At 43.2% G+C, this 27,357-nt stretch overlaps 1 protein-coding gene and 1 long non-coding RNA gene across 3 annotated transcripts in view; one reads left to right on the top strand and one right to left on the bottom strand.

Moving 5' to 3' along the window:
• LOC142032998 (uncharacterized) overlaps positions 1-27,357 on the top strand; it is an 84,422-nt gene that overhangs the window by 42,788 nt on the left and 14,277 nt on the right. The gene's annotated exons all lie outside the window — the stretch shown is intronic.
• On the bottom strand, positions 10,289-24,597 carry LOC142033261 (3 beta-hydroxysteroid dehydrogenase type 7-like). Its single transcript, XM_075033142.1, is given in 6 exon segments — positions 10,289-10,869; positions 11,900-12,062; positions 12,945-13,044; positions 17,254-17,362; positions 20,268-20,423; positions 24,357-24,597. Coding segments are annotated over 6 exon segments (1,257 nt in total). The 5' UTR covers positions 24,505-24,597.

Below are 27,357 nucleotides of genomic sequence, written 5' to 3'. Positions count from 1 at the left end.
GCAAGTGACAGGGATGACTTCTTGCAATGTGGTAGCACTCCTTCTCTCCCTGCTGGAGATGGGGGCTCCGGTAGGATGTCGACCTGCTGCAACATTGCAAATATTTATAGCTGGACCAAAAGGGTGTGATTTCTGCCATGGCTTCGGGTGTTCCCCTGCAGATTGCACTCAGGTGGCCTTGGATTGTGCCTTGCTCTGGCTGCCCGCTGGCATCACTGTGTTAATCCGTGACAGGTTTCAGAAGCAGCAGCAGCAAAAAGCATATATATATACTGAGCAGTGTTTTGCTGGGTTTTGCCAAGGGAAAAACTGAACCATCGTGTGGGTTCCAGGTTTTGCTTTTCTCAGTGGAAAAACTGGACACTATCAAATGACACAAACGGCTTTTCTTTCCAGCAGTGAGAGAGGAGCATTTTCACTATTAATCTCTAAAGGGACACAGTAATCAGTCACGTTTCAAGTATGAGGGACAGTAAATGTCTGCTTGGGGGTCTCAGTGTGTGTCTAGTCATGCTGGTCATCAGGAACGCAGGAGTTCTGAATGAGTGAGCATGTGTGATAGTCTCTAAAACATGTTCCTGATTGTTTTCCCCCCAAATCGAGGATGCTGGTTAAGAGAGGACAGTCTCTGAGGAGGCGATTGCCTCATGGGATTCATTCCTTTAATTTCACCAGGAGCCCCATTGGAATTGCAGTGTGGCCCTCTCGTTGTGGCGGGGGGTGGGGGGTGGGGGTGGGAGGGGGTGTTGCTGTCAGACGGGGGTCGCCATAGGTGCTGAATTACAGCCCTAAAAGCTGCTGGGATGTCCTACTGACAAATGAGAGGGAGAGAAGTTTCTTGGCTTTAACAGAGTTGCCACATAGGAAAAGTCAACACGGAGAAGAAAATCAAATCTTTGTTCCTCTGAATTGTGAAAATTATTTCCTCTGTGGGTGTAAATTGATGGGGGATATTCTGATTTATCAGGTAAGGATCATGGTCTAACGTGCAGTAAAAGCTTCAAGTTTTGGCTGTAACTCAGGGGTTAGTCCTTTAGGTAGTCACATAGGAGGTTTTGCAAGGGAATCAGAAGGTAGGGCTCTTGGGAACCCCAAGAAAAATAAACATAACCCAAAAAGCTGTGAGAGATTGTGTGACAGCCTCTGGTGAATGAAAAGTGACTGAACACCAGGTTTTTCTCTTTCACAGCCATAAAAACCAGGCTAAGGAGGCTGTCCATTACATCTCTTCTACGGTATCACTCCCCGTGTTTGACATAGCTCATATGATCTACGAACTGGGGCCTGGTTTTGATTTAGCACTGTTTATTAACCTAACGGTGCTGACATATTTTAGTGCAACATATAAAATCTAAGGCTTTTTCTTAAGCTGAGGAAATGAGGTTATGTGACATTGATCCAAAATGGAGGGGAGTATTTTAGGTTTCACTTTAACAGACAAGGGAATTGAGACAAGGGAAATGCAGTCTTTCTCCTGTCCCCTCTGCCAAGTCCTCTGCAATGGGGCAGAAACACCAGGTTTCAGTAAAGTCTAGCACACATTTAAAACTAGCTGTAAATGGCTTTTGATCATTTTGTTGTGTTTGTGAAAGATTGTAAGAATCAGTTTAAAATTTTAATTGAGGCAATAAGAAAATCAAAATAACAGGTCTGCTTGAGTTACTCGTGTCCAGGTCTGAAAACAGTTGGACACCAATGTCCTGTGGCTACAGTGAAGGTACAAGACCTTGTCCCCATTATATGGAAAAGGAAACTGAGGCCAGAGGGTGGGGGAATGGCGAGTCTGATACTATGGTGATTCGATGGGTAGAAAAGAGATTGGTCCTCCTGATTTAGGACCTTATGGAATCCCACCAGTGTTAGAAATGTCAGTTAAGGATAACTGATTAAGGAAATCTAGAGCTTACTGGCACAAAATAGTGATCTGTAGACAGGCAATGACAGGCCATTAATAGACCCAGTAATATGGATTTGCATTAACTGTTTGGAGGTATTTTGTAAGCCCCTTGGCCGCATGTCAAATCACTAAGCTGGTGCATTGTTCCTGTTACTGTTGTTGGTGTGAGTCCAGAGTTGTTGTGGTTGTGCAATACTACCAAGTCCTTGCTTTTCTCCTGGTTACCTTTTGAATGGAGGTCCTTTCCTTGATTTTGGTAACAGCTATTAAATTTGGCTGCGCCCACTCAACATTGCTGAGCCTCTTGGAAATAGGGTAGCAGTTGTGTAACTTCCATTCATCCATCCATACTGAGCAGTTAATTTCCATTATTGAGGTTTCCCAACATCATAACAGAGTTGCATTAATGTGGCTTATCTGTGATAACCAGTGCAAACTAGTGCAGGAAAATCCATGAGCAGAGCCAGTCCTGTTTAATTCAGTCTGGTGACTGAACATTACACCATTATACTCCACCAGTGCCGCTTCAGGGTGTAGCTGCACCATCTCTCAGCTTCCTGCTCCTCCCCACAGGGTTCCTCTCCTGACCTGTGCCGCAGTGGTCTCTCTCTGCTTGGATGCCCACTGGCTGTATTTTGATCCCTGTTATCTGCTGGAGTTGCCTGTAACAAGTTATCATGATCAGTTACTGTGTGATCTGAGCAACCTGGGTTGTAATTTCACCGAATTCCCTCTATTCCCACCATGACTGTGTGGTTGCCCTTTTCCCTCCTGCAGCCAGCCCAAAAGCTCACTGGTGCATCTTTCCTGTCCCGTCACTCCAGTCACCCCATGAAAAAGGGCTGAAGGAGCTCACACGTTGCCCCATGTAATCTTGCTTCTAGTTGACGTTTCTCCTCCTCCTCCTCTCATTTATCCCAAATCCCTTCCTTTTCAGATTCCTTCATTTCCTCCTGCTCTTGGTTTTTAAGCCTCCTCTTATGTGACTTACTGTCTAGAACAGCTTCCCTCTGTACTTCTCTCCCCTTTCAAATCCTTTCTTAAACCACAGCCACTTCAGCAAGTCCTCCTTTTCAGAGGCAGTAATCCCCATTTATGCCGTAGCCCACAAACATTATCTGGTGTCATGTCAAGCATGTGTACAGCCTCTAAGGTAGTCTGGTGAGGTTTCTGAGAGAGAGCAGAGCTTCTAAATCCCTTTGAAATGTAATAGAAATCTGGCACCTAATTCTCTTTGGTTTAAAAATCCCAGTTCTCCTGGGGCAAGGCATGTGTATTGATCTAGGTGATGTGCTACAGTACCACTGTACAATGCTATGTGAGTTTTATATTGAACCATTAATCATTTGAATGCACAGCAATGTGCGAGTTAAGAGCATGTGCCCAATATTAAGATGGGCTGATTTAGATGTGTCTCATGGGACTGTTTCTTGCTCAATTGCTCATTTCCAGATGTGAATTTTGAGAAAGGCAGAGCTTGCAATTGCTGTGTCTGTCTTCTGTTAAGGATCCCCCATAGTCAGTACCTATCTCTGTGTAAGTAAGTGGGATTACTCCCAGGGGTATCAGCCACAGCAGGACTGTAGACGCTTTGCTTCTTGGTTACTTGCTGTGAAAACAGTTTTGCTATCAGCCGTATCTGCCAAGCAGGTGAATTCCCTCCTTTCCCACTGAGGCTGTTACCATGAGAGCCCTGTACAAAAGGTGACTTTGAGCATTGTGGAATTGTCAGGAATATTTAGCCTGCTATGTTTCTCAAAGGAAAGGAAGCCGGAGCTGGGATTTAAGAAGAGGATAGTATGGTCATAAATGGGATTAGGACTAGGGCTAGACATGGGTGTGACTATAGGACACTTATGTGGATTGTTTCCAGTGTTTTCCAGAGCAGAGAGAAGTAATTCAGGAGATAGTGGGTCTGCTCTTACATCCTGGAGAGACAGGCTGTTCGCACAGGGGCCACCAACAGTCCTACACTTGGCCCATGTCTGCTTTTATTAACTCAGTGGTAAAATTTCTGTGGGGAGCCTGTCAGGTCCGAAGTCCTCAGCACTTTTGAGAACTTGCAGCCTCTCAATTTTGATCCATTACATTTGTTCCTCACGTTGTGATTTAATTCTCAGGAGCATCATCAGGAGTAGTCTGTGGGCAGATGGGACTCTCGTGTCTCTTCCTCTGGTGCAGGACTTTGCCTGATAAAAAGTGCTACCCAAGTAAATGTAAACTGTCAGCCACGGTCAGTCCTTAATGGGAGATGTGCTAGATTCAGCTCAGTTAGAAACCCACTTTGAGGGGAAAAAAATCTACCGTGTCAATGTTTATCCGGTAGAGTAAAATGCAACTGTCCTGGGAAGGAGCTGTGGTCTGCAGACTTGTGCTGGACTCAGCTCCCCCCCAAGCAGTGGCTGACAGCAGATGCAATGCAGCACGTTTACGGGACATGTTCTCCTCCATTAAAAAGATGAAAGGTAGGAGAAGGAGAAGAGGCTAATTCTGATCAATTGCCAAAATCATAAAACACAGGGGGAGGGAGAGAGAGAGAAAGAAAGAGGAAGAACCCTCTGTAAATTACCCAGTGAGTCCATTCTGGAGCCGGGGATTAAACCCAGGTCTGCAAAATTCCAGTCAATTACTGCGAGCATGAGGCCACTTGCATCTGCTGACTCCCCGCTCCCGGTACTCCTCTTCTGAAGCAGTGAAGGTGCTTGCGAAGTGTGAGTGGCAAAATTTGGGCTAGTCAGCAATGCTTTTCTAAGCAATACAGTTCACACGAGCCCTTGAGTAACTACGGGATGGTAGGATCACGTACCCTCCTGCTACGTGGCACGCTGGAGCTGTTTAAGAAATCCCTCAGTCTCGTGAGCTCCCGGGCAGAATTACTGCACTTGGTTAGGCTGAGTGGGGTTCACTGGCTGTAGTTTATGCAAGCCGGGTGGTGAATGAGTGACTGGAGAGGATGAACAGCAAGGGAGGACAGGCTTTCCATTACAGAAGATCTGGATTTATTTCCATTCATTCATTGCAAGTCAGAATCCATTCTCTTCATTTTTATTCTTCCATGCTGTGACACCTTTAAAATCCATGGTACATTTAACTTTTGATTTTCATTTAATACCCTTTAAAGTGATCTAATGCAGACAGATTACAGACAGTAAGGGTTACCGTCCTTTGGTGGAAATACCTTATTTAATAAAATGTTGTAAGACAGATTGGCCACTCCATGCATTACAAAAAGAAAGATATACTAAGTTTAGATGCTATGGCAGTAAAACTTTATAGGCTTATCAATTTTAGAGTCATACTCTCCTGAAGTTTTCAAATCACTTTGCAAAGGTAACTAGCTATCCTAGTTTTGAAATCGGAAATAGTTGTTGTTGTAGTTTGGAGTATTTAATGTAGATCTATGTAAATTGCTAGGGGAGGGGGATGAGAACAGTTTGATCTTAAAATATAATTTGGACTGTTCTCATCTTTTCTTGTAAAGGCTGTTTTGATCGTTTGTTGCCACCTCCCAGTTTTCAAACATCTCAAGTCTCTCAAAAAGTTCTGATACTTTTAAAGATAAGGATCAGATTTTATGTATTTTTGTCTCTTAGTTCTCATGCCTTTGACATTCAGGTTTGCAAACTTCTTCCCCTATCAAAGGGCTTTAACATCTTTCCTTTTTTTATTTTTAAATGAAAGTTGACATTCTCATTTGATAATGTGACTCTAGGAGCCAAGAGTTTAAGAAAAATGCCAAATACCACAATACCTATGGGAATTTGCAACCTTATTATTAATAACGGGTGCCTCTCACTTCTCTTCAAGCCTCCTGAGACTTTGGTGTTTCATCTAAATCCACCCAAATTCTTGTGATCTTTAAAGGTGGGGAGACAGTGGAAAAGTAATTCCTCGGGAGAAGAACTGATTACAAAGCATGGATCCAGTTTCCAGTCTGCACCTCTTTAAACATCAAATATTTTCAGGTTTAAAGTTTGGTTGCCTGCAATCTTGGTTTTTTCCCCACTTCTTTTTGCTTTGCTGGTAGAATGAAGAATTTGATTTAAGGTTATATGCCTGGAAAAATAAAGCATTTAATTTACATTTTACAAGGCAGTTATTGCAGGTTAATTAAATATCAATTGAGTGTTATAGGCCATATTAAGATTTATTAATAACCCAGCAGATAAATCTCCTTGGAATTCAATTAAATGAAAATCGCATAAAAATATATGTGTAATTTTATTCATATAATACATAAAACTTGTGAATTATAGTGCAGCATTGTACAGTAAGTTGATTAATGGGAATTAATTGCCGAAATAGAGAAAAATCAATTTAAACTTCCTGTATCAGATGTAAGAAGCATGGTATACTTCTCCCATACCCTTGGAAAGCCGAGTTTGTGTCTGCACTTACACTGTCTCACTCCATACTGTAAGATGTATCTTGGGCATAAATGTGCTTCCTCTCCTTTCACCTGCTTTAGCTCAGCATTTTAGGCTTAGAGAAAGGAACAACTCTGTATTGCCAGTATGCTCTGTTGAGTTCATTGTATGACTGAAGATTTTAGAGTTGAATGAAGCAGCAGACCAGCGTATCAGCTGGTGGGTATCCCTGGCGCTAAAGGTGCACATGGGTTCATGTCTTGTGTCACAGGCAAGATCTCTGTCTGTAAGGGAAAGGCTCGCAAGTGTATCGAGAGGTTTGGGAGTGTTTGTACCGACGGGTGTTGGAGACTTTTGCCCTTGCTGCTTTTTCAAATCTCTTTTTAAGCATTCTTAAGATAGTTAGCAATAGAAACACTGCTACCCAGGTTGTCTGCAAACTCAGGAGCACATGAGTATGTTGGCCTTTAACCAGGATTAGTGAGTGGATCTAGGACCATTTGGGGAAGCAAAGCTTCTGACTTTGGAGATGAGGTTCAGGAGCTGGACTTGGAAAATCTCTTTCCAATATTTGCAGAACAATTGAGGCCTGGCATGCTGCCATCTGTTCCCTGCGCATCCTGTGTTAAATACTGTCAATATGAGATTATGTTCCAATTACAGTACCAGACTGACTGGTTTAACTCCTACCATGAATCTATTTTCCTTTATTACTATGTACTAACTATGTGACTGATGTACCAGACACCAAAAGAGATGGTCTCTGCCCAGAGGGCTTTGTCTCAAAGAAACATGCCGGGAGAAGACAGAACGCAACAGAAAATGCAGATGAATGAGCAACTCAGTTGAGATTTTCTTTTTAATTTGGGAATTCTTTGCTTGTTTGTGTGTTTGGCTTGAGTTTTAATATTACTAAACTCGCTTCCTTCAGACATTGCACAAGAACAGAGACTTCCATAGAAACTCAAACAGGGTTAGGCATGTGGCTCTTTGAAGTGTGTGTGTGTTGGGGGGGGGGGGTGAATGCTCAGTGCACACATGGCAACATTGGAGGATGGAAAACAAAGGGAGAACCATGTTCCAGCTCAGACGACAGCTCCAGCAGACACCATGGCTCGTGCTGGGGAAGTTTAGCTGTGTTTAAAATATAGCAGGTGTCTTTCTGTCAATGTACTCCTTGCACATCCTCCCTGCTCCTCTAGTAGAGAATGCATGTATCTGTCTCCTCTGTGCTTCATCTCTGCTTCTCCCTGCAATAGTTGTCAGGGATATTAGCATTAAATACTTACTGCCTGGCTTAACTAAGGGGTAAGATAGGATTTAATTTGTATGGCTGAAATCCAATTATATAATGGAGCCCCTGGGGGAAGCAGTTATACCTGCTGAATCTCTTGGATGAGTAATTGTGCACAAAGGCTCCTCTCCAGAAGTAGAAACAGATCTGAAATATTTTTCTTTTCTCTTTTTTTGCTGCGGCTGTTACATAATAGGGCTGAGACCCTGAAAAGAAAAGCCAATGACAACCCAGTGCAGTAGAAAGAATTAAAGCATTGCCAGGAGAAAACAAGTTATAATCTGATAAAATCAAGGATCTAACAGGAAGTCTGCAGCAGCATTAGCTTGGAGGAGCCAAAATGCAGGGCAGCCAAAGGAAGCTTACTCATCTTTTTGGAAAACAGCACAGAGGCTTTGCTGTCTAACTTTTTCCCCCACTTCTACCATGAGCAGGGAAAGGGAATCCTCTCCTTGCTTTTGTCAAAGCTTAGGAGGTGGGTAGATATAAAAAAAGCTAAGCAGCCAGCTAATTCAGATCCTTTTGAAAAATCCTGCACTTAACTAGCTTTAAAAATCCCTGCTCCTTATCCTGCATGTCATCTGCATCCTGATAAGCATCAAAACCATAGGTGATGATGAGCAGGACAGGAACAAAAGCATGATGAGGTTCCCAGCAAGGTTTCTGAAAGCAGGCAAGCTTGTAAAGCATTGATCTCTGGGATAGTATTGGGGCTTGACAACTGTCCCATCTGATATCTTCAGCAGCTCCAAATCCCACAGAGGAATATACCAAGGGCTCTGAATGGGACTGAAAGCATCAGCTCATTATACTTAGGCAAGTTTTCTCAAAGGTCAGAGTGCCATATTTAATTCTATTTTTAAAAATAGAAAGCAAACTCCTGTTCTTTTTTTAATGAGTTCTGAGTGGAAAAATAATTTCCTTGGTCTCTTTGATTACATGACTACACGAAGATAAAATGATGAGTTGCATCCAGCCAGCTGAGGGAAGTCCAAAACTCCAAATGCCACAGAGTGAGGCCAAACCCAGATGGTCAGATACCCCCACCCCATCCATCAGCCCTGCTGTCTGGGCAAGTCTTTCAATTCTTTTAAAAAACAGCTAAAGCAAAAGCAGTTGCAACACTTGAACTCCTGAGGAGAGGGTACCTGTCTCACAGACTTGCAGCTCCACCCAGTGGCTCTTTTTTGGCAAGATAAAACCAAGGTTTCAGAAGTATTAAAACCCGTTGAGGCCAACGTTGTTATACTGTGACCATGCTCTGGCAACGTGCTTGAGAAATTGGGCGTATACTTCTTTGTCAAATTCTTAGCCATCTGTCATGGCTAATATTTGAATAATGGCAAAAAAACTGCAATGAGAATTTTTACTGGAATAGAAAACCCAGCAATCTTACTACTCACTTTCTTAAAAACATCCCAGCACAAATGGTAGGAAAAGAAAAAGTAGGGAACTGATAATTTACATGTTTCACCTTCCCAAATTCTCTATGAGCAGATTGCAAAAGTTTCCTCAAAATTTATTTGATATACGAAATTATCAATGAATTGCCAGAGCAAATGATTTTTTATCTGTAAGCTCTTTTTGCAGAGAATTCTCTTGTAAGTGTGAATTTCAGAGAAGTTAACTTGGCAACTCACACCGTACTGCTTTGATTCCTTCCTGGGTAATTACTGTGACTAACAAGAAGCAAATTTTGATCATTTCTATCAAGGATGCCCTGCTGAAACTTGCTTTTTTCAGGAGGATTAGGACACTTGTAATTAAAACAAGCTTTTATTTGTGCATGTGTACACTTCTACTGTAGGAAAACTTGAGAGACAGGTACGTATTCACAGAACATGGAAGTGTGATACCAACAGAATTAATTTTAGATTTGAACGAGTGTTGTAAAACTATACCATTCTTCCAAGCTCAAGTGAAAACTGAAATCTTTATTGTGCTTAATGTAGGTTTATCAGTCTCTCTGTATGTCTTCAAAACAGAGGAGCTGATAAACTGAATCAAACCACAGTTTTTGTTGTGAATCTTCTGGAAGTGCCTGCCCCATCTGCGTTAGGAAAATATCATCTGTGAAATACTGCTCCCGGATGGACTGTGTAGCTCCTGTGCTATGGAATGAGTTGAAATGACCTCTTCCTCCTGAAGTTCAGACATTATTTAGCATAAACGCAGCCCCTAAGGCCTTCACTGAAGTTGCTGTCTGCCAGTGTGGCGGCTGAACGTGGGCTTTAATTTGTTTTGCTTTGCTGCTAGAGTGCTGTGAGGTAAGAGAAGTTGAGTTACAAACTATATGAATCCCACCTCTAAGCTTGTAGACATCAGTTATCCATCCATATGATTAGAAAGTCAGTCAGCCTACACATTGTTAGCACAAGAGATTGGAAGTTTCTTTTTACAGGGATATTTCAAAACAGATATAATATTCCACATGTTAAAAATAACAGAAAGCATCTTGGAAAAGGCAGCTCTGGAAATGGGAAATTTTTTTTCTTTTATTAAACCCTAAAACAGAGCAAGAAATTGCTGGGATTTCCTTGTCTTCCCCAAAATTATCACTGAAGACCCTTTGAGTGTATGAGCCAGGTACAGCCATGCCACCAGCTGCCCAAGGCCATGGCAAGGGAGAGGTCCATTTGCTGAGTATGGAAAGAGATGGAGGCTTGTCAGGCTGTGGAACAAAACTGGTTAACTAATTTTATCAAAACGGCGTTTGCTGTGCACAATCTCTCATCTGAACCTGTCTCTCTCGCTCTCACAAGTGATCCCCGTGCAGTGGTGGCACTGTGGGAATGAATGAGGCCAGCAAGCCCTGCATCTGTGTGCACATAACTGGTGTGATAAGCTCTCTCCTTGCCCCAGACGTGCTGCTTGGTTCTTCTTTTCGTGAAGTTGGGGAGGTTCCAGGTTCCCTGCAGCTGCTCTCAACCACCGTGCAGATCTGTGCTTGCTCTCTTTCCAGGTGGAGAGAGGTTTGTACCCAAAATGCCTGGAGGCTTTGTCTGTCTTGTAGGAGAAGATGGTGACTATCGTGTTCAGTAAAGGCAAGTTTAGGAAAGGCTGTGGCTTCCAGAAAGGGTACTGGATGACCTTGATTATCCTGTGCAATTGTATCACTAACCACATCTTCCAGTAAGGGATGTGCGAGCCTAGTCGCCCTGAGGGGTCCATAGAGGACAACAGCTGATGCCTGATCAGAAAAGCTTTTCTTGTTGGAGTGTCATTGTAGGAATAATACACTTGTCCTGTGAGTAAGTTGGGTTTCAGCTGCAAGTTCCTTGCTGCAAGAACATGCATCCATGCAATGTTCTCTGGAGAAATAGGAGGGGGAGCAAAACAGGTATTCAGGAGGAGCTGAATTTTGCTGTTTGCTGTAGAATGAGTACCTTGGATCTGCCAGCTTCAGTGCTGTGAAGTAGGGAATGCACTCAACATGTTACTCAGCTGTACTGTGGAGAGACTGAGTAGTTAATCCAGACCTCCAAGATCCTTTAAACCTTTGGTCTCCCCTTTGAGCTGGACAATTAATGTGCCTTGTGATACTGGTTCATGTGAAGCGAAAGGGCAGTGTTTTGTAGTGAGAGCAGGATGAATGGGAGGCAGTGCTCAAGGGTTTTATTCCTGGCTCTGCTGTGAGCCTTTGAAGAAGTCACTTGATTTATCTAGGCCTGATTCTTCTCTAACAGCATTTTCAAGCTACTGTTATCTGCACTTTTGGAAAAAGACATATAAGTGTGCTGCACAGAAATGACTAAAACCCTGCATGATTTAATGGTGAGTTTTACTCCTCTGAAGTGCATTCAGCACCACAACAAACTCTTTCTATAGGTTTTATGAGTAGTTTCTTGTGCTTGCTAAAATCAGTTACGTAGTACAGCGGTTTTTGCAAGGAATTTTACAAGTAGTATTAATTTAATTTCTTCTAATGAAGAAGGCATTAAGTGTCTTTTCAAACCAAAAACATTTTAAAAATATTGCCTGAATTTCTCTCTCTCTCCCCATATATCCCTTGAAACGTTTACCTAGAAAAAGAAAGATTAGATCTCTATCATTCTTTCTGCTGACTTTTTTTTTTTTTTTCAGTTTTCTAAACAACATTTTTCCTATGCTGAGGGGAAGAAAAAAAAAGAAAACTCTTCCCAGGAGAAAGAGTAGAATGTAAACAACTGTTTTAAAAATTCTTTTAGCCAGTCTAAGTTTTGTGGTTATAAAAATATTTGTGCTCATTCACCATATTCATCTCTCTGTCTTGGAAGATTATGGTTAAGCTGATGTGTAAAATCCCCTGTGACTAAACCAGCCTGGTAGCACCACATGCAAAGAGATCAGTCATTCACTCACCCATGTATGTCTAATTACACTCTGTGTTTTCAGGGTCCAGGTATTTCAACACACCATTCCTGGCTCTGGCAAAAGAATACAACTCTTGAAGAAACGTTGCTTTTTCCCCATACACTGTGTTTGCATGGATGATGCAGGTTGTGAGTTTGCCACTGTTGCTCAGCTGTAAAATCAGGGAGGGATATTAGCAAGTGATGGATTCAGACATGAAATCTTCCGCAGTGATATTGGGTTTGCCAGATAGAACCAAAACCCAGGAATATTGGGCTAGAGGAGTCAACGTTTGCAGAGGTACTCTGGACACTTAGGGCCTGGTTTGGGTCCCTAAAAATGCAAGGTGTGCCCAGTTTGATTTTCTTTTTCTTTTTTTAATAGCACACCTGCACCCATGTGGTGCTTACTGAGAGAAGTTGGATGGAGGGTGCTAGTGGCATTAACTCTTCTGCAGTTGCGATGTATAAATGAGTATTTGCAACAACCATAATCAGATACCAGAAGCAGCCAGCTAAGCTGGCTGGCCTCAACTGTAACTGGGAGAGAGATGCTCCAGACAGTGATTTAAGACACAAGTCTCATTTTTACATTCTGCTTCATCCTCTAGAACTCATCTGTCTGCTAACTGTACTGGGAGTCTAAAAAGCCTAGCCAGGTAACTTAGGTGGCTGACTCTGAGTACACTAACATTTTTGATTCTTAAATCACTCGGGCACATCTGAAAATTACACCTTTATGCAGTAGGAACTAGGTGAACCTGGTTTCTTAGAACCTAATTTAAGATAGCTCTCTCCAATGTCACACTCCTTCTGGTGGAGTTAAAGCACAGGCTCAAAGGGCAGCACCCTTTCATCTTGCAAGAGTTTGGCAGCTTCCTGACGATGTGGGAATATCAGGCTTTGGTAAGCTTAGGGCAACGTGGTTTATGCATCAAGTCAAGGCAGCAGTTGGATACACGCTTAGATATGAGTTGTGGGGTCTTTCTAACCATCTCTCTCCTTCTACCCATCCTGTGCTGTAATACCAGGGGCACTACCATTGGCTTTTGTACCTTTTTTCCATTGGCTTCAAATACAAGTTTTTCTGCCATGGCCTTTGTCTTCCCATAAGGCAGCTCCACTTCCCCACTGTATTTGGTGTCCTCATTTCCTCTGAAATAGATTGTGAGAGACGGTGAGTGACTGTGGAGTAGAGCACAGGGCTTGGAGACATTTATCACAGCGTGATTTACTCTGCAATCCCTGCTCTCCAGGGACTTACCACTGGCTGTGAGTTATATGAATCTGAGATCCTTGATGCAGTACAGGAGAAATAAAGCCTCAAGAAATACCAGGCAGTTCTGGGTGTTCATAGGCAGGTTCGTGTGTGGGTAGTGGTTTGATTTCTGAGAGCTGGATTTGTTTTTTGTCTAATAGTGTGATTAAAGGACATGATATCCTGGCAGGCAAATTAGAAGGCAGTGGAGTTACCTTTTTAAGCAATTCACAAGTGGCTGAACAAGGTGGAATGAGCACAAGAAGATGGAGGGCAGGAAAATGAGAGCAATCCTACTTCATTTTTTCATTAGAGCTCAAGAAAAGCCTCTTATGAGCCATAAACTAAAAGGAGAAGCTGCTGCTTAATTTTCTTACAGAGTTGGGAGACATTTGCTGGTGATGCGATAGAGCTGCTAGTGATCTCCCAGAAGACATGCAATCAGCTGGTTTGTGCTGGGTTATTCCTTCATCTCCCCTAGCTAATTACACTCGAGGGAAGAGCAAAGAAGTGGACCCATGATTAAGGGCAAGCAGAGCTCGCAGCCATGCTGGGGACACTTGGTTGCCACCATGGAAGACAACCCACTCCTCAGCCTCCTAACTTACAGCTGCAAGGAGGAAAGCCCATGGGATCTAACATCTCACTGGCCTTACAGGCCCTGAAATAATTCCAAGGAGAACCAAGAAAGCAGCTCTATTCCCCACCAGGGCGCTGGTGTTTTGTCCTAGTGGTTCTAGATCAGCATTAGTCTGTGGCAGGATTCAGTTAAGCAGATTCAGTGGGCTCTGGAGAAGCTGGGGAGTGAAGAAACCTTGTTTGAAGCATTGGGAAGGACCATCCCTGAATACGATGTGGCCACTTGTTCCCCTGCTGCCAAGACTAGCATGAATAGGCGCTCTCTCCCTCTGCATGCTGCAGGAGACTTTATTCACATCTTTAAATTAATTTACTCAATATTTTGCTCTCCTAGAGAAATTCACCCTAGGCAAACACCAGACTCTGCCAGGCATGGAGTAGCCCCACACAGGGCAATGAAAAATTATCATGCTCCTTTGGCAGATGGGGCTCAGATGCACCTCTTGGAAGAGTTAAGTGGCCTGTGACGAGTTCATGCAGCAAATCTGCAGCAGAGATCTTCTTGTCAAACACGGGGCCTTGGGAGAGCAAGCTCTGACTCGGGCTCCCTGTTTGACCTTGGGCATCTTGCTTACTCTTTTCTATGCTCAGCTCTCCATGTGTGAAACGTGGATAATACTATTGCCTTTCTCTTGCCTGTTCGGCAGTCTAGTATCTCGTGTGTCAGATATCCCAGCTGAGATCAGGGCCTTCTTGTGCTACAGCAACAGAAATAAATTAGGAGCATCAGAAATACAGCCTCCTCACACACCGTGGGCTTTTATCATAAAACCCTCCGCCCCTTCCCTGTGTTTACGGGCGATGAGCAAGAGACAAACCAGAAAACAAGCAAGACAAAAGATTGATTGTGCATGGTTTGTTGCAAGCCCAAGAGAGGCCCAAGACAATTAGGGGGGTTATCTAGAAGTTCTAGTTTTAATTGCTTTCTTTTTTTAATCCAGATTTATTTTTTTTACCTTGCAAAGCTTTTAAAAAGCAGCAGCTTCACAAAGGGGCAAACCTGCCTGCTGTTCCTGGGCTGCAGAGCTCTGCTCGTGTTTGCCTTCCCCCACCCCTTCTGAAGCTTGGTAGTAACAAAGAGCTCAGCATAATGCTCTTGCTTTTCAAAACGATCACAGATAACTGAACGCTAATAAGACTGGAGCAGCATTGTCAGAAGGTATCTCAGCGGTGGCTGTCTCGGAGGGATTGAGACTGACAGAGGCATTTTCTATTATTGTCGGATGCTGAGGTGTGAGCATTATCCCTGCACCCATCACCCTGTCTAGAGACTAATCATGCTTTGTCTGTGTCAATTCCCAAGCACGTAAAAGTGAGTTAAATAAAATTATATGAGGAATGATGGAGAAGGGGGACAGAGAAAAAGGCAGGCAGGCAGGATCATGGATTGTGAGGGAGAAGAGCAGAACAGATTGGGTGGGGACAGAGGAGATGAGGAGGAAGGGGAAAGCACATCACCTGTGCTTTCAGCCTGGAAAACAGAGCCATATTACTTTGCTTTCCAGTTGTCACTGGGCTCCCTATTGAGACAGGTGGTTTAACTTTTAACTGGGGGGCTGACCCTTCTCTCATTTTACATTATGTAATTCCTTTAGTTTAAAATCAAAATCATTGGAGAATGAGGATCGCTTTCTTCCAGCATCATGGAAGAACCTGAGTGTGTTCTGCAAAATGAGTTAAAGGCTCTAGGTGGTGGTTTCTGTTTGCATTTGTGGTGGGGAAGGATCGGGAGCTGGTGAGCAGAGGATGTTCATGTGTAGCTCTACGAGCACCAGCCCAGATGGGTTTTTGCTTGCACCTGTTGGTGCCATCATTACAAGCCAAAGGACTGTCCTCTTGGGCAAGATTTGGGGTAGATTTTTCAACACATCTATTCACATCTATCTCTTAAGTTGCAGGACTAAAATACTAACAAGGATGTGCCTGTATCTACATTCATTTTTAGAAATTATTTAGGTGCGCTGATGACCAAATTCCGTAGCTTTTCAGTGACACAGAGCCTCTAGTGCTCACAGTCCCAAGTCGATTGAGGTTTGGTGCTCATGGATTTTTTTCATAAGCCAGACATTTATTCTACAGATTTGGGTGCTTAAACACTTCTCAAAACAACTAGGTTATGCCTTAGCTTACTTGTGAGTATGAAATTTAGGCTTATAGGTCACTTTAAGGTATGTCTTAAGCAGCCTTTTCTGGCTGAGCTCAGATTTCTAGAGCCAAATGACTGAAGCCAGCTGTGTCTAGACCAGCTGCCTATAGAGGCAAAACTTGACTTTGAGCCAGTTCCCCTTGCACACAAGTTTCCATGGTTTGAGCAGTCTGTACGGCTACATCCATGCTTGAAATCAGTAAGGAGCCTTACAATGGTATGTATCAGACTGCAACTATCTCTACTTGACTTCACATTTAACCTAAAACTTCAGCTCCTGGTCTTCAGAAATATCAGCCCTGTTCTCAGTACACTGCAAGTACTGTTGGCCCCATGAATACAGAACGTATGCAGATGCTGAGTCCTGAGCAGGAGCGTCAGTTGATTGTGAAAGTCAGTTTGAGATATCAAAGATCTGTAAGCAAGAAAACCCTCCAAATCGTAATTTTGACCACTGTCTTTGTATTGCTCCAAATCCCACCTTTGCCGCAGGAGGTTTTCTAAAGCTCTGCTTCTTCTGGATCTGTGGCTCAGACTCATAGGAGCCACATACAGAAGAGATGGGTTGAGCATAATGCCTGAAAGCGTAAAGTCCAGGAGTTAGGCCTCGTGAGCATATTGCCAGGAAAAAGGATGTTGAGGGATAGAAGGGTGCAATTTACAGGTCAGATCCAGGTCACAGAAGACTGTAACTACACATGAATACTGCAGGGCAACTTCTCACCACATGTGTCTGTCCCCTAAGACTATGTAGCCAACTAACTTTCTTCTGAGATAGTGCTAAAATAGTCTGTATACATTTGACCACATTTGATAATAGGAGCTGGGTACAGCCTTGCTAGCAGTTCGCTATGGAGCTGAGAAGAGGAGGGAGAGTTCGTTGGTAACAGTTGGTAACCTGCCCTTTGGATTGACTCAGTGTGAGGGGAGAGCAAAGACTCAGACCCAACAGCAGGATACTACTTGACCATATAACAAACCTGAAGCATCTGAGACCTTACCTGAAACTGATTTTAGGGCTTAGAGGAGCAGGGCTGTACATACAGGGGACAGCCTGGACATGCAGTTGGGTCATGCATCTCTCAACCAACTCTTTCAATCAGTGGTGTCCACTAATGGTCAAGTTTAGGTTGGGAAGAGGTGTTGTACCTGAAAGTGAAAAGCAGCAAAGAAGAATTTTCAAGAAAGAGGAGAATAATAGACAGGAAGGGGAACACATATCTTCTCCTTTGTAGGCACAGCAAAAATCTCCACCTGGTTGCAGTTTTATTGCTATTTAACCAGAAATCCAGGGTGATGGAGAAGATTTGCTTAGCCTTACCTGAACATGGGCTTATGCAATGTATTGGGTCCCACTGCAGCCATAGAGCTTGTGTAAACAACATATGGGATGTTCAGGACACAGCAGGCCCTTAACACATTTTCAGTACCTGTGGGGCAGGTTAGGAAGGACAAACATTAACCACCTTTCCTGTTGTGCAAATCAAAAGAGATTTCCTGGCTTGGGATTCTGACTTGGAACAGATCCATCTTTGTCTATGGCTGAAAATATGTAAAGCCACAGGTCGAGGCTGCAGTTCCTCAGGTACGTTTGCACAGGAATGGATGGTTTATAACACAAGAGTATTAGTTACATCTATCGCTGTAATGTGGCTTAACCTTTGTGGCTATTGACAACTGACTTAACTTGGACTTAATAGTTGCTAACAAAAAGGAAGCTGACAACTCAGCAGAGCAAAACTCCATATTTTCCATCTTTTTTGATTCGTGGGCAGACTGTCAAATGGTGAATTGCAGCTTTCTGGCAAAAGGATTGGTGGTTTAGTTGCATGTATTGCTCTATAGAAGTTCTGCAGGATGACTATAGGGTGAAAATCATTGCAACAGACTCTTGATAGCTGCAGAATTTTGAATAAAATAGTGTGGGCAGCTTACAAGCCCGCATGAAATCCAGGTGAATCTGAAGCATGGCTTGGTTTAAGAAAAGTTGTCCTGGCTGAACTCATAGGTCAGTGTGTGTGGTTTTTGTTTGCTTGGGGTTTAGGGGGAAGGGGTAGGTTTAAATGATTTATGACTCTTCCAGGGATGGTTTTTGCATTCATCGTGATTTTGATTCAAGTTGATTCTACGAGAACCTCCGTGACAACAGCATAACCATGGTTGCATACTGAGGACCTTCAAATCTGATAAGGCAGATCTTAAAGGAAGCCACTCATAGGGTTGGTTTCTGGAAATCTCCATGCTATTTATACCTGGCTAATCAGGCTCTGTCCCTGAGCCTTGCTGTAGATCTTGTGTGAGGCAGGCTTGTGATGTCTCTGTCCTCTTTGTTGTTAAGGGCATAATCTGAAATTACCAAGGAAATCCTGAGCTTAGAATAATTTCAGAGGGCATGAATCAATATGAAGACCTGGTGGAAGAGAATCAATTTACTTCTCCATGAGCCTATTGCAATATGTAAAGTTAACTGAGAACCCCTGTTGAGAAACATCACTGGAAACAGCTGCGTTAAAATCCATTCAGCTTAACAAAAAGCAGATTAAAAAGTCTTTAAGTAACTAGATGGAAAAAATAATTCTTGTAGAAGAGGGCTCTTCAATCTAGTCAACAAGACTATAACAGGATTCAGCAACCAGTGGTTGAAACAGGGGAGAGAATCAAAGCAGAAGTAAAAAATTTTTGCCAGAAATGGTAATTAACCATAGCCACACTAATACTCTTCAGCATTGCTATGGCTTGCTGAAAGACATGATAGATAGCCCATTAACTTGCAGTCCTTAATTCTAGGCAACAAGTCTTTTGAAAAGGCATAGTCCAATTTAGCCACAAATTGTTGGGCTTAAGGCAGTAATTGGATGAATTTCTGTGGCCTGAGTTACACAGCGGAGCCAGCTAGAGGATTATATAGTTGACCTGTCCTGACCCTTTTTTTTCCCATGAAGTCTACAGCAGGTATCAAATACAGTTCATTTTTATTCTTTTACCTGATATGGTTTTAATAGAAACCTTTAGACTAATCTCCCAATTCAAGACTTTGAGAAGTCCTAGTGCGTGTAGCAGCCTTATTTTAGGGAGGTCTACATGAAGCCATCCAAGGGGAGGTGGAAATGCAGAACAGTTTGAAAATAAGGCTCCTGTTAAGACATCTCAAACCGTGCTCCTCAAAGAGGCACTCAGTCACATTGGAAAAAACTTTGCACGTGTGGTTTTCTGGGAATGTCGCAAACATCTGCAAGAGGTTTGGTTTGCTGAATAGGGGAGTTGCCCAGTGTTCTCTGCTATCTGTAAAAACCTCACTACGCTAAAGTACCTTGCTCATAACAAACAGACAATGAAGAAGATGATCTCACAAAGCCATTAAAAGGCAGCGGGAACCCTCAGGCTCTCAGTATTCTCAGTACACATGCACAATACAGGCTCTTAAAAGCATCTGGTTTTGAAAACAACTACAGCAATGAAAAGAGGGATGGAATTTAAATGTTGCCCTTGAATGCATCAGCAAATAGTAGGAGCCCTAAGCAGTAATCGAGTTTGAGATATATATATATAAAATATATAAAATTCCTTCCTTGTGTTTAACAACTATTTTAGTAGCTAACAGCCTGAGGTGCCATTGGAATTGCTGCTGTAATAGGGATTTCATTATTTTTATAGCCTGTGCTTATTTCCTAGATTTATGAACAAATTTTCTTTAAGCAGATCTTGCACCTAACATGAAATCAGCTCTTGGTAATAGGAAGAAAGTGTTGTGGAGCTCTCAGTTATATGTGGCTTGTAGACATGTAATAGTTGTGAACTCTGACTATAATTAAGATAACATGACTCCCTTAATAGCATGGATGCAGTTCAACTGATATAGTCTTGCACTGGTATACAGCGTAGATTTTTCTCCCTGGAAATCCCTGGGAAAGCTATAAGCTAACTAGAACAGGAATTAACTTTTAATTGCTGTCCTTGTCACATACTAAACAGGTTCTTACCACTACAGGCATGTTCTGAATCACCTCAGTACCATTAATGAAAGTTAAACCCTCGACCAGAATAACTACATAATAACTGGGTCCAGATTTGACTTTCTAAGATGAAACTTTAGCACTGGAGAGGAGCAGCATGGCCTGCCCTGATCAAGGACAGAGGGGCAAAGACAGATACTTCCCCGCTGAAAAGGAAAGGTCCCAGGCACCTTTCTCATCTTGTAGCAGTGGTGTGTGTGGAATTCAGGGGACAAGGGAGCACTAAATCAGAGAGGATATGCTTGCTTGTAGCCTCTTGTATGGCTACACCAAGGCATGTGAATTTAAGGCTGTATTTAATTGCTTGTTTTAAAGAGCTTACCCCCAACGTTGCCAGCTCTCATTTCCCAAAAGGGCACACTGTTTCTGTAGTCCACAATAGCAGCTGTGTGAATAACCACGTGAACTCCCCGCATGGCAGCAAGGAGCAGATTGTAGTCTCAAATGTCTCCTTTCATCATTGTCACATGAGTGGTAGCTGAAGAAAAATAATATAATCAGAGATGCAAGGGAAAAAAAGTACAAATCAGCATCCTCACCTTCTCACAGAATGAGGATCCTGCTTGGAAAGCTTTCTTCTCTGCAGGGCAAGCTGAAGCACACTCTAACTAATGACTATGCCATTTGAATACATCACACTAGCGGAAAATACATCCCTATTTTTGAACCCCAAGAAGCCGGATCTACATCCAGTTTAATTCAGCACAGCACTTTGCCAGTTTGCATCAACTGTGGGTCAGAATAGCTATGTCTGTTGTTGCAAATCTCTAGCACGCATCCAAGGATAGTGCTGAGCGAGAACAGGAGGCTGTTGGCCCAGAGCTGCAGCTGGTTACAGGACTTGCTCTAGTACATGTGAATGAATGAAGCTGTGCTGGACAATTTTCTTCAGATGGAAGATTGTTAGAGCTTGCTGGGAATAACACCAGGCGAGTTCAAGGGACATTACACAGAGCTTTATTTAAATTGCAAATACTATAGCTGGGAAGGGAAAATAATGTAACAGGTTAAAAAGTTTCATAGAAAATTCCTCAGTTGAAGCCATTCAGAAGGAGGGGGGGGGTGTCCATATGTGGCTACTGCTAGCACCTACTGCTGATTTTCTTGCTTTGAAAAGTGTTGTAACATTTAAGTAGGATTTTTCCCTTTTTCCTTGTCTGTATTTGGGAATAAGCCAGCAAGAAGCTGGGTTAGGAAACTGTACTTCTCAGGGATTTTGTAATAAGCCAGACAGCAGCAGCAGGAGGATTGCTTTGGGAAGGAGATGTCTCCTCTGCCCTGGGCTGGCAGCTTCCTGGAGAGCCCCATGCAGCCAGAGATCCAGGTAGTGATTTCTGAAGGATCATACACATGAGCAGCTCAGGAAAGGGTGTGTGACTCCAGCTGTGGAAGTGGGATGATATGGAAACACCCAGTGAAAAACTACCGTGTCAAAGTGATAAAAGAAGAGGGTTATTCCTCATGAACTCAAAGGGGGGGACAAAATTCAAGGTAGGAGGTCAGTCAGCTGAGCAATTGCTAAGAAGCATGGGATGTAGGAAGAGGCAGAAGTTTTACAAAAGGGTCAAGCTGATTTCTTAACTTGCATAACCCAGATTTGGTGGACTAGCTCATAGGAGTTTTAACATTAAATTAATTTAATATTAAAGCACAGAGTTGATTCAGTGAGACTAGAGGGGGGAAAAGAAAGAAGGCATTGTCCACATAGCAGAGGTAATACACTTGCCTGGAGGACTAGAGTGCAGAGAAGGATGCTCCTGTGGAAAGTCTTTGCTAGTGCTGAAAGGTGGAGCAGAACATCCGCAGCCTCATGGTGGGATTTTGCTGCTACTTAGTGGTGCGGGAAAGCCTATAACCTGTCAGACTGAAGTGTTAAATAGTCTCTTTTGCATCACCTGTCTTAAGGCAGCTGGTGCAATTAAGACCAGCAAGAGAATGATGAGAGCTTAGCCAAAACCAGGGAGGATACAAGGCAACCATGAGAAATTTTCAAATTGATAAGGCCTGATGAGCTTTATCCAGGGCTACTAAAGAGGTGATAGATGTGACTGCAGCTTTATTGCATTATCAGCTACTTTGGAGAACTTTTGGAGGCACTGGAGGACTGCAGTAGAGCAAATGAAACACCTGTGCTTAGAAAGGAGGTAAACAAGAGCCAGGAAATTACAGAACAGCTTGATTTCAACCCCAGGAAATTCAGGAACACACAGTTAAACAATATGTGTGTGAGCACCTGTGGGATAATACGGAGAATAGAAGCAGCTGACATGGATTTGTCAAGAACAAATCAAGTCAGATAAATCTCCTTTGTTCTTATGACAAGTTAACAGGCTATACGGATATTGTGGAACAGGTCCATGTCATCTATCTTGATTTTAGAGGGGCTTTGGCAACTCTGTGTCATTCTCATAAGCGAGTCGGTAAAACATGGTTTAAGTAAGCCGCATTAGGGTGAGCACAAAGCTGGCTGAATTACAGTTCCCAGGGAATTGCCAGCTGTGGTAGGTGGCTGCCCTGGGGCTCTCCAGGGCTTATTGCTGTATTTGAGTCTTTATTTTATTGTTTTCATCAAGAATCTGGCAGATTTGTTCATTAAATTAGCAGATAACATCAGACTGGGAGGGACTTGAAGTACACTGGAGGATTAGAATACGAGCTGAATGTAACTAATAGAGTCTGGAAAAAAAAAAGTTAAATTTGACAGGGACAAAGAGAAGTTGTTGGGTTTAGTAGGGAAGAGGCAGTGGGTCTTCATGAAAGAATTAAATTGGGCCAGGGCAGCTCAGGAGCTATTGCCTGTCAGCAGTGTCTTGCAACTGTGAAAAAGGCATAATTGTGCTGACAGGTACAAATAGGAGAATAGTTCGCCGGACAGGAGAAATAAATCCATCAGCTTTACTCAGCATTGGGAAGGCCACAGCTGGCCTCTCTGTCCTACCCTCGGTGCCCCTCTTCCAGAAGAGAGCAACGCCAATGCCCTGAGACACAGAAACTGTGAGCTGCAGAGGCGAGAGGACTGCACGAGAGCTGTTTTAGCCTAAAGAAGAAAATAGTATGGAGTGGAAGGAGGTGGTTTTCAAATCATGAAGGTTGTTGTGAAAAAATGACGGTATTACCTTGCTTATTCTACCTGTAAGGTTAGATGAGAAATTGAGGACTTAAATTGCAGATTAGACTGTACCAACAGTACATGTTGTACATGTACCGACAGTAATGGCCTGACAGTGCAGAAATTGGCTGCCTGAGGTGGCCTGGGGACAGGATAGAAAAGCATCTGTCGGGAAGGTCCGTGGCCAAGCTGGTTCTGCCTTGGAGTGAAAGCAACGCTGCGGGGGGAGCTGGGATGGCCTCTCAGGGCTGCTTCTGCCTCATTTTTCTGTGATTTGCTGCAGTGTTAGGCCACAGACCTCTTCTGGAGCAGGGATTATGGCAGCTCCTTAAGGTTTAATCAGGTTTGGGGTTTTTTTCAGTTATGGGTGCTTTTAAGGTAATGGGCTACCTGAAGCCTGGGAAACCAGTCTGGTGAGTTCATCTGCCTAGGGACAGGTTCCGATAGTGGTATTTCCCTGGGAATCTTTTAACTTGCTTTAAGTGTATCTCCTTTCTATTGGTATCTCCTAATACATAGGAACTCCCTTACTGTGTTTTCCCCTCTCATTCCAAGCAGGCTCAAGGTTTGGGCAGTCAGAGAGAGGGGGACCCAGCCCACCATGAACCGCACAGAGCACCATGAGCTGCATTGGCTTGTTTTGCTTGGGTATTCTCAAATCCAGTAAAACGGGTTGTTTTTCCCCAACATATCTCACTGCAATCAACTCTGATGAAACATCAGAAGGCAGGTCTCAGAATATGATCAAATGGATTGATTTAGTATCTTTGAGCGTGTTTATTGAGACTCACCTCTTCCTTTTTTATGCACAGCACAGTAAGGCTACAATAGGTTTCTCTCAATTCTTTCAGTAATTTGTTTCACAATATCTGCAGCAGATGCTGAGCTTGTCAGGGTTTGCTGGTTATTTTTCTCAGAATTGGTAACTGGTTGGTGAGCAGTTCAGCAGCATGGTTTTTTGTCCCTTTGCTGTTAGTCAGACTGGTTGAGCAGAAGAAACTGGGTAGCCAAATTCCCATGTCAGGTACTTGGTGTGCGTGTTGCTCCTTACAACTTATCCCCGAGTGGGGACTTAGATCCACCTTGTGATGTATCTTTTGGGGTTACATGCTATGGATCTTTTTTTTGCTTTGATTTAGTCCTATGCTGAAAAACCTCTCTGAGCAGAAGTTATTCTTCATCCAGTCTGTTTAATCCAGGTTCCTACCCCGTACCTGTAACGGTGGAATCTCCAACATAATACCAGCTGTCTTGAAAGGGAGGGTTATGGCTGCTAAGTAGAAGCTGATGCCCTTTTCTTACCTGTGGTGAATTTTTCTACTTCTTCTCTTGCTACTGAATCAAAAACTCTGACTTCTTCGATGTAGTCTTGTTGAGACAACAGCTCTACGATCTTCTCCCCAATAAAACCACAACGTCCTGTCACCAGGTAGACCCAGGCTGTATCCATTTCTGAAGATGTTTTTGTGGTTGAGGAGTAGAGGGAAGGTTGTTGCCAAGATCCGAACGTGCACTGTTAATCTTTCAGCCCCATGTGTTTTCTGAACTAAGTCTAAAGTTTAACTGTCATATAAAGTTTCTGGCTGAACATTAACTCCATCCAGTTATATATAAATCAGGTTTTCATTGGCAGTCACACAAGTGCTGCCACAGACATACCAGCGCTGCGTACAGACCAATTCTGGGCTCTCTGACTCAGCCTTTCCCTTCTACCATGGTAGCCCATGATCAGCGGGGCACCTCGAGATTGCCTTGGTATGTGGCTAGTCGCAGTCCACAATTTTGATGCCAGAAGTTTTCTGCCCTGGACAGCCCTTTCCCACGGGCCGAGTTGTCAGTCATTGTAGCCTAGATCTCTCTGGGTGCTGCACAAAGATGGTGTGTCCTAGAGATGTGCTTAGGGCAGCCGTCTTAGTGTGAAGCTACAAAGTTCTTGACCCCATGCACTAGTGATTTTGTATAGATGGTGTATAGCAGGAGATCTAACTGGTGCTGAGCTGTATTGTGCACAGTGCAGGCAGGGTCAGGAATGGTCATCTGTGATGTTATGATCACTGACTTACCAGTTCGATTATCCTAGTATGGCTCTTCTGAATTCTTCTTTGAGTTGGAATATGTACACACACACACACACACTCTTGCTCTCTTATATTTAGAGGAAGAAAGTCCTCTCAATTTGAAAAATGTCTAGGAGTAAAAGCTCTACCACATCCTTTGGCAAATTGTTACAGTGGTTAATTATCATCATCGTTAAAAGAGTGCACTGTTGGTTTTTGTCTGCCAGATAGTGGCTAATACACTTTTTCCTTGCTAGGCTGTGAAGGATGTGTGCTATCCAGTTTATCATGTGGATTAAAAAAAAAAGAAAAAAAAAAAGGGTTGGCTTTGTCTAAGGGTGCTTGATCCTGTCCTAAGGTGGGAGGGCCCGCCCTCTGGCACAGCTGTTTCTCTGCCTCTCTTATAAAGTCTCAGAGATAACTAAGTCAGGCCTGATCAGCTACCAGTCTGTCTTTGATGACAAGCAAATTATTTCCTTAAGTCTGCAATAGTCAAGTATTTTCCAATCCATCTTTGAATCAACTTGTCACTGGTTTTGGTGAACTGTAGACACGCTGTCCTAAGAGAGGTAGCCGTGATAAATGGGGTAATGTAATCTGCCTGCTTACTTTTTCTTTATAATATGTACAGCTTTCTGGCTGTAGTGCTGCTTGGGAATCTCAGTATTTGTTCCCATATCGGGATCACTGCTTTCCCCATCGCCAGTTCCCCAGTCTGTGAGCATGGGTTACAGATGCTCATTCAGGCTGCACTGGGGTGGGAGGTACTCCTGGTAGCCCTTCCCTGGTCACAGACAACAGGCTGAAATGTGGAGAGCAATTCCCACTGCGTGAATGTAGAAAACAATGTTGTCGGAGCCATCCTTACTATAAAGTTAATGCTTGTCTGTCTTTAAAAAGTAAGCTGTAGCATGTGGTTAATGAAGAGTTAAGGCAGTGTATTCAAAGAGTAACTGTGTTTTGTTTGCAAATATATATGTTTTCTTTTAATCAGCTCCTGCTAGAGGTTCAATCTGTTCAACTCTGCCATTGATTTTTCTTGTGCTGTGTTAAGCGTTAGGAAAAGCGCCGTTTCCCCTTGCTGTGATTACAATCAGTGGCCATAATGGCCCAGAGACCAACATGGGCCTGATGCTAATTTGGTGCTTGGCAGACCAGCACAGCCACAAACGTCCTGAGAAATTAATTTAGCCTTTTATCCAGCAACTCCCAATCTGTACAGTAGTGATTAACAGAACTGCCTTCCCTCAGAGGACTTTTTGCAAGGATAAATATATCAGAGTTGGAGGTGTTAGGACACAAAAACCAAGATAAATACACCCTGAGAGACCCAGAGAAGTGCTGCATGGGAATGTTTGGCATCAAGTAACCTTGAGTATGTCCTCATCAGTGATGCAAAAAGCTGTATGAAGCAGAGGCCTTGATGCTGTGGACGTTTCTCGGTGTTTACAAGACTTAGCCTTTGCTACAATATCGGTATCTGCATATCTGCAGTGTAATGTGATCGGTAGGGGGAAAAAATTGGCTGTGATTTACATATCTCTTGTTTTCTTTAGGATGTAAGAAACAAGTTCAGAACCCAGAACTGTCACATCTCTGACAGAAACAGCCCAGGTCCTCTCCTACAGCCAAGGCTCATGCAGAGTAAAGCCTCCCTTTTCAAACAACCTGTTCTCGGAGCACCCTGGCTCTGTGGAGGGAAAGCTGTGATCCCTGTATCTGTGCTGAGGTGAAACTCCTGCAGGAATAGGAAGGCTGTTCCCGCAGGAACAGTCTGCTATGTCCAGGTAGTGCCTTGCTCTGCAATGCAAAGCAAGATGCTCAAAGTTGACGTTGCTTGAAGGCTTACCTAGGCTGATTCAGGAATTAAATGCCTCAGCTGTGAAGGCAGGATATGCCCCTGTGTTTGGTTAGCGTGGCTGGGAAGGCAGAGTAGTGACTAAGCACATCCTTGAGGCAAATCTCAAACCTCAGAGATGGCAGTCATGCTTGCTGAAGCAGTCTAGCCATTATCTGCAGAACACTCAGTCCCATCATGGGCAAGGAAACTGTCAGATTTGGCTTTAGTTAATGAAGGCCCTTTTTTGCCCCTCCACCCCCTGGAAGATGACCAGAAGCAGGGCCTATATGCACAATCTTTTTTGAGAGACCTGCAAACATATAGTCAGAGAAAGTTGAGATGGCAGGAAAGAAAAACAGATGCCCTAATTTCAGGATGCAGTTTGCTTGAACTTGCTCTGAACTTT

The sequence above is a fragment of the Buteo buteo genome, chromosome 7 (assembly GCF_964188355.1).
Source record: "Buteo buteo chromosome 7, bButBut1.hap1.1, whole genome shotgun sequence".
Lineage (NCBI taxonomy): Eukaryota > Metazoa > Chordata > Aves > Accipitriformes > Accipitridae > Buteo > Buteo buteo.
Note: the sequence above shows the minus strand (reverse complement) of the source record. Positions and strands in the feature narration are given on the sequence as shown.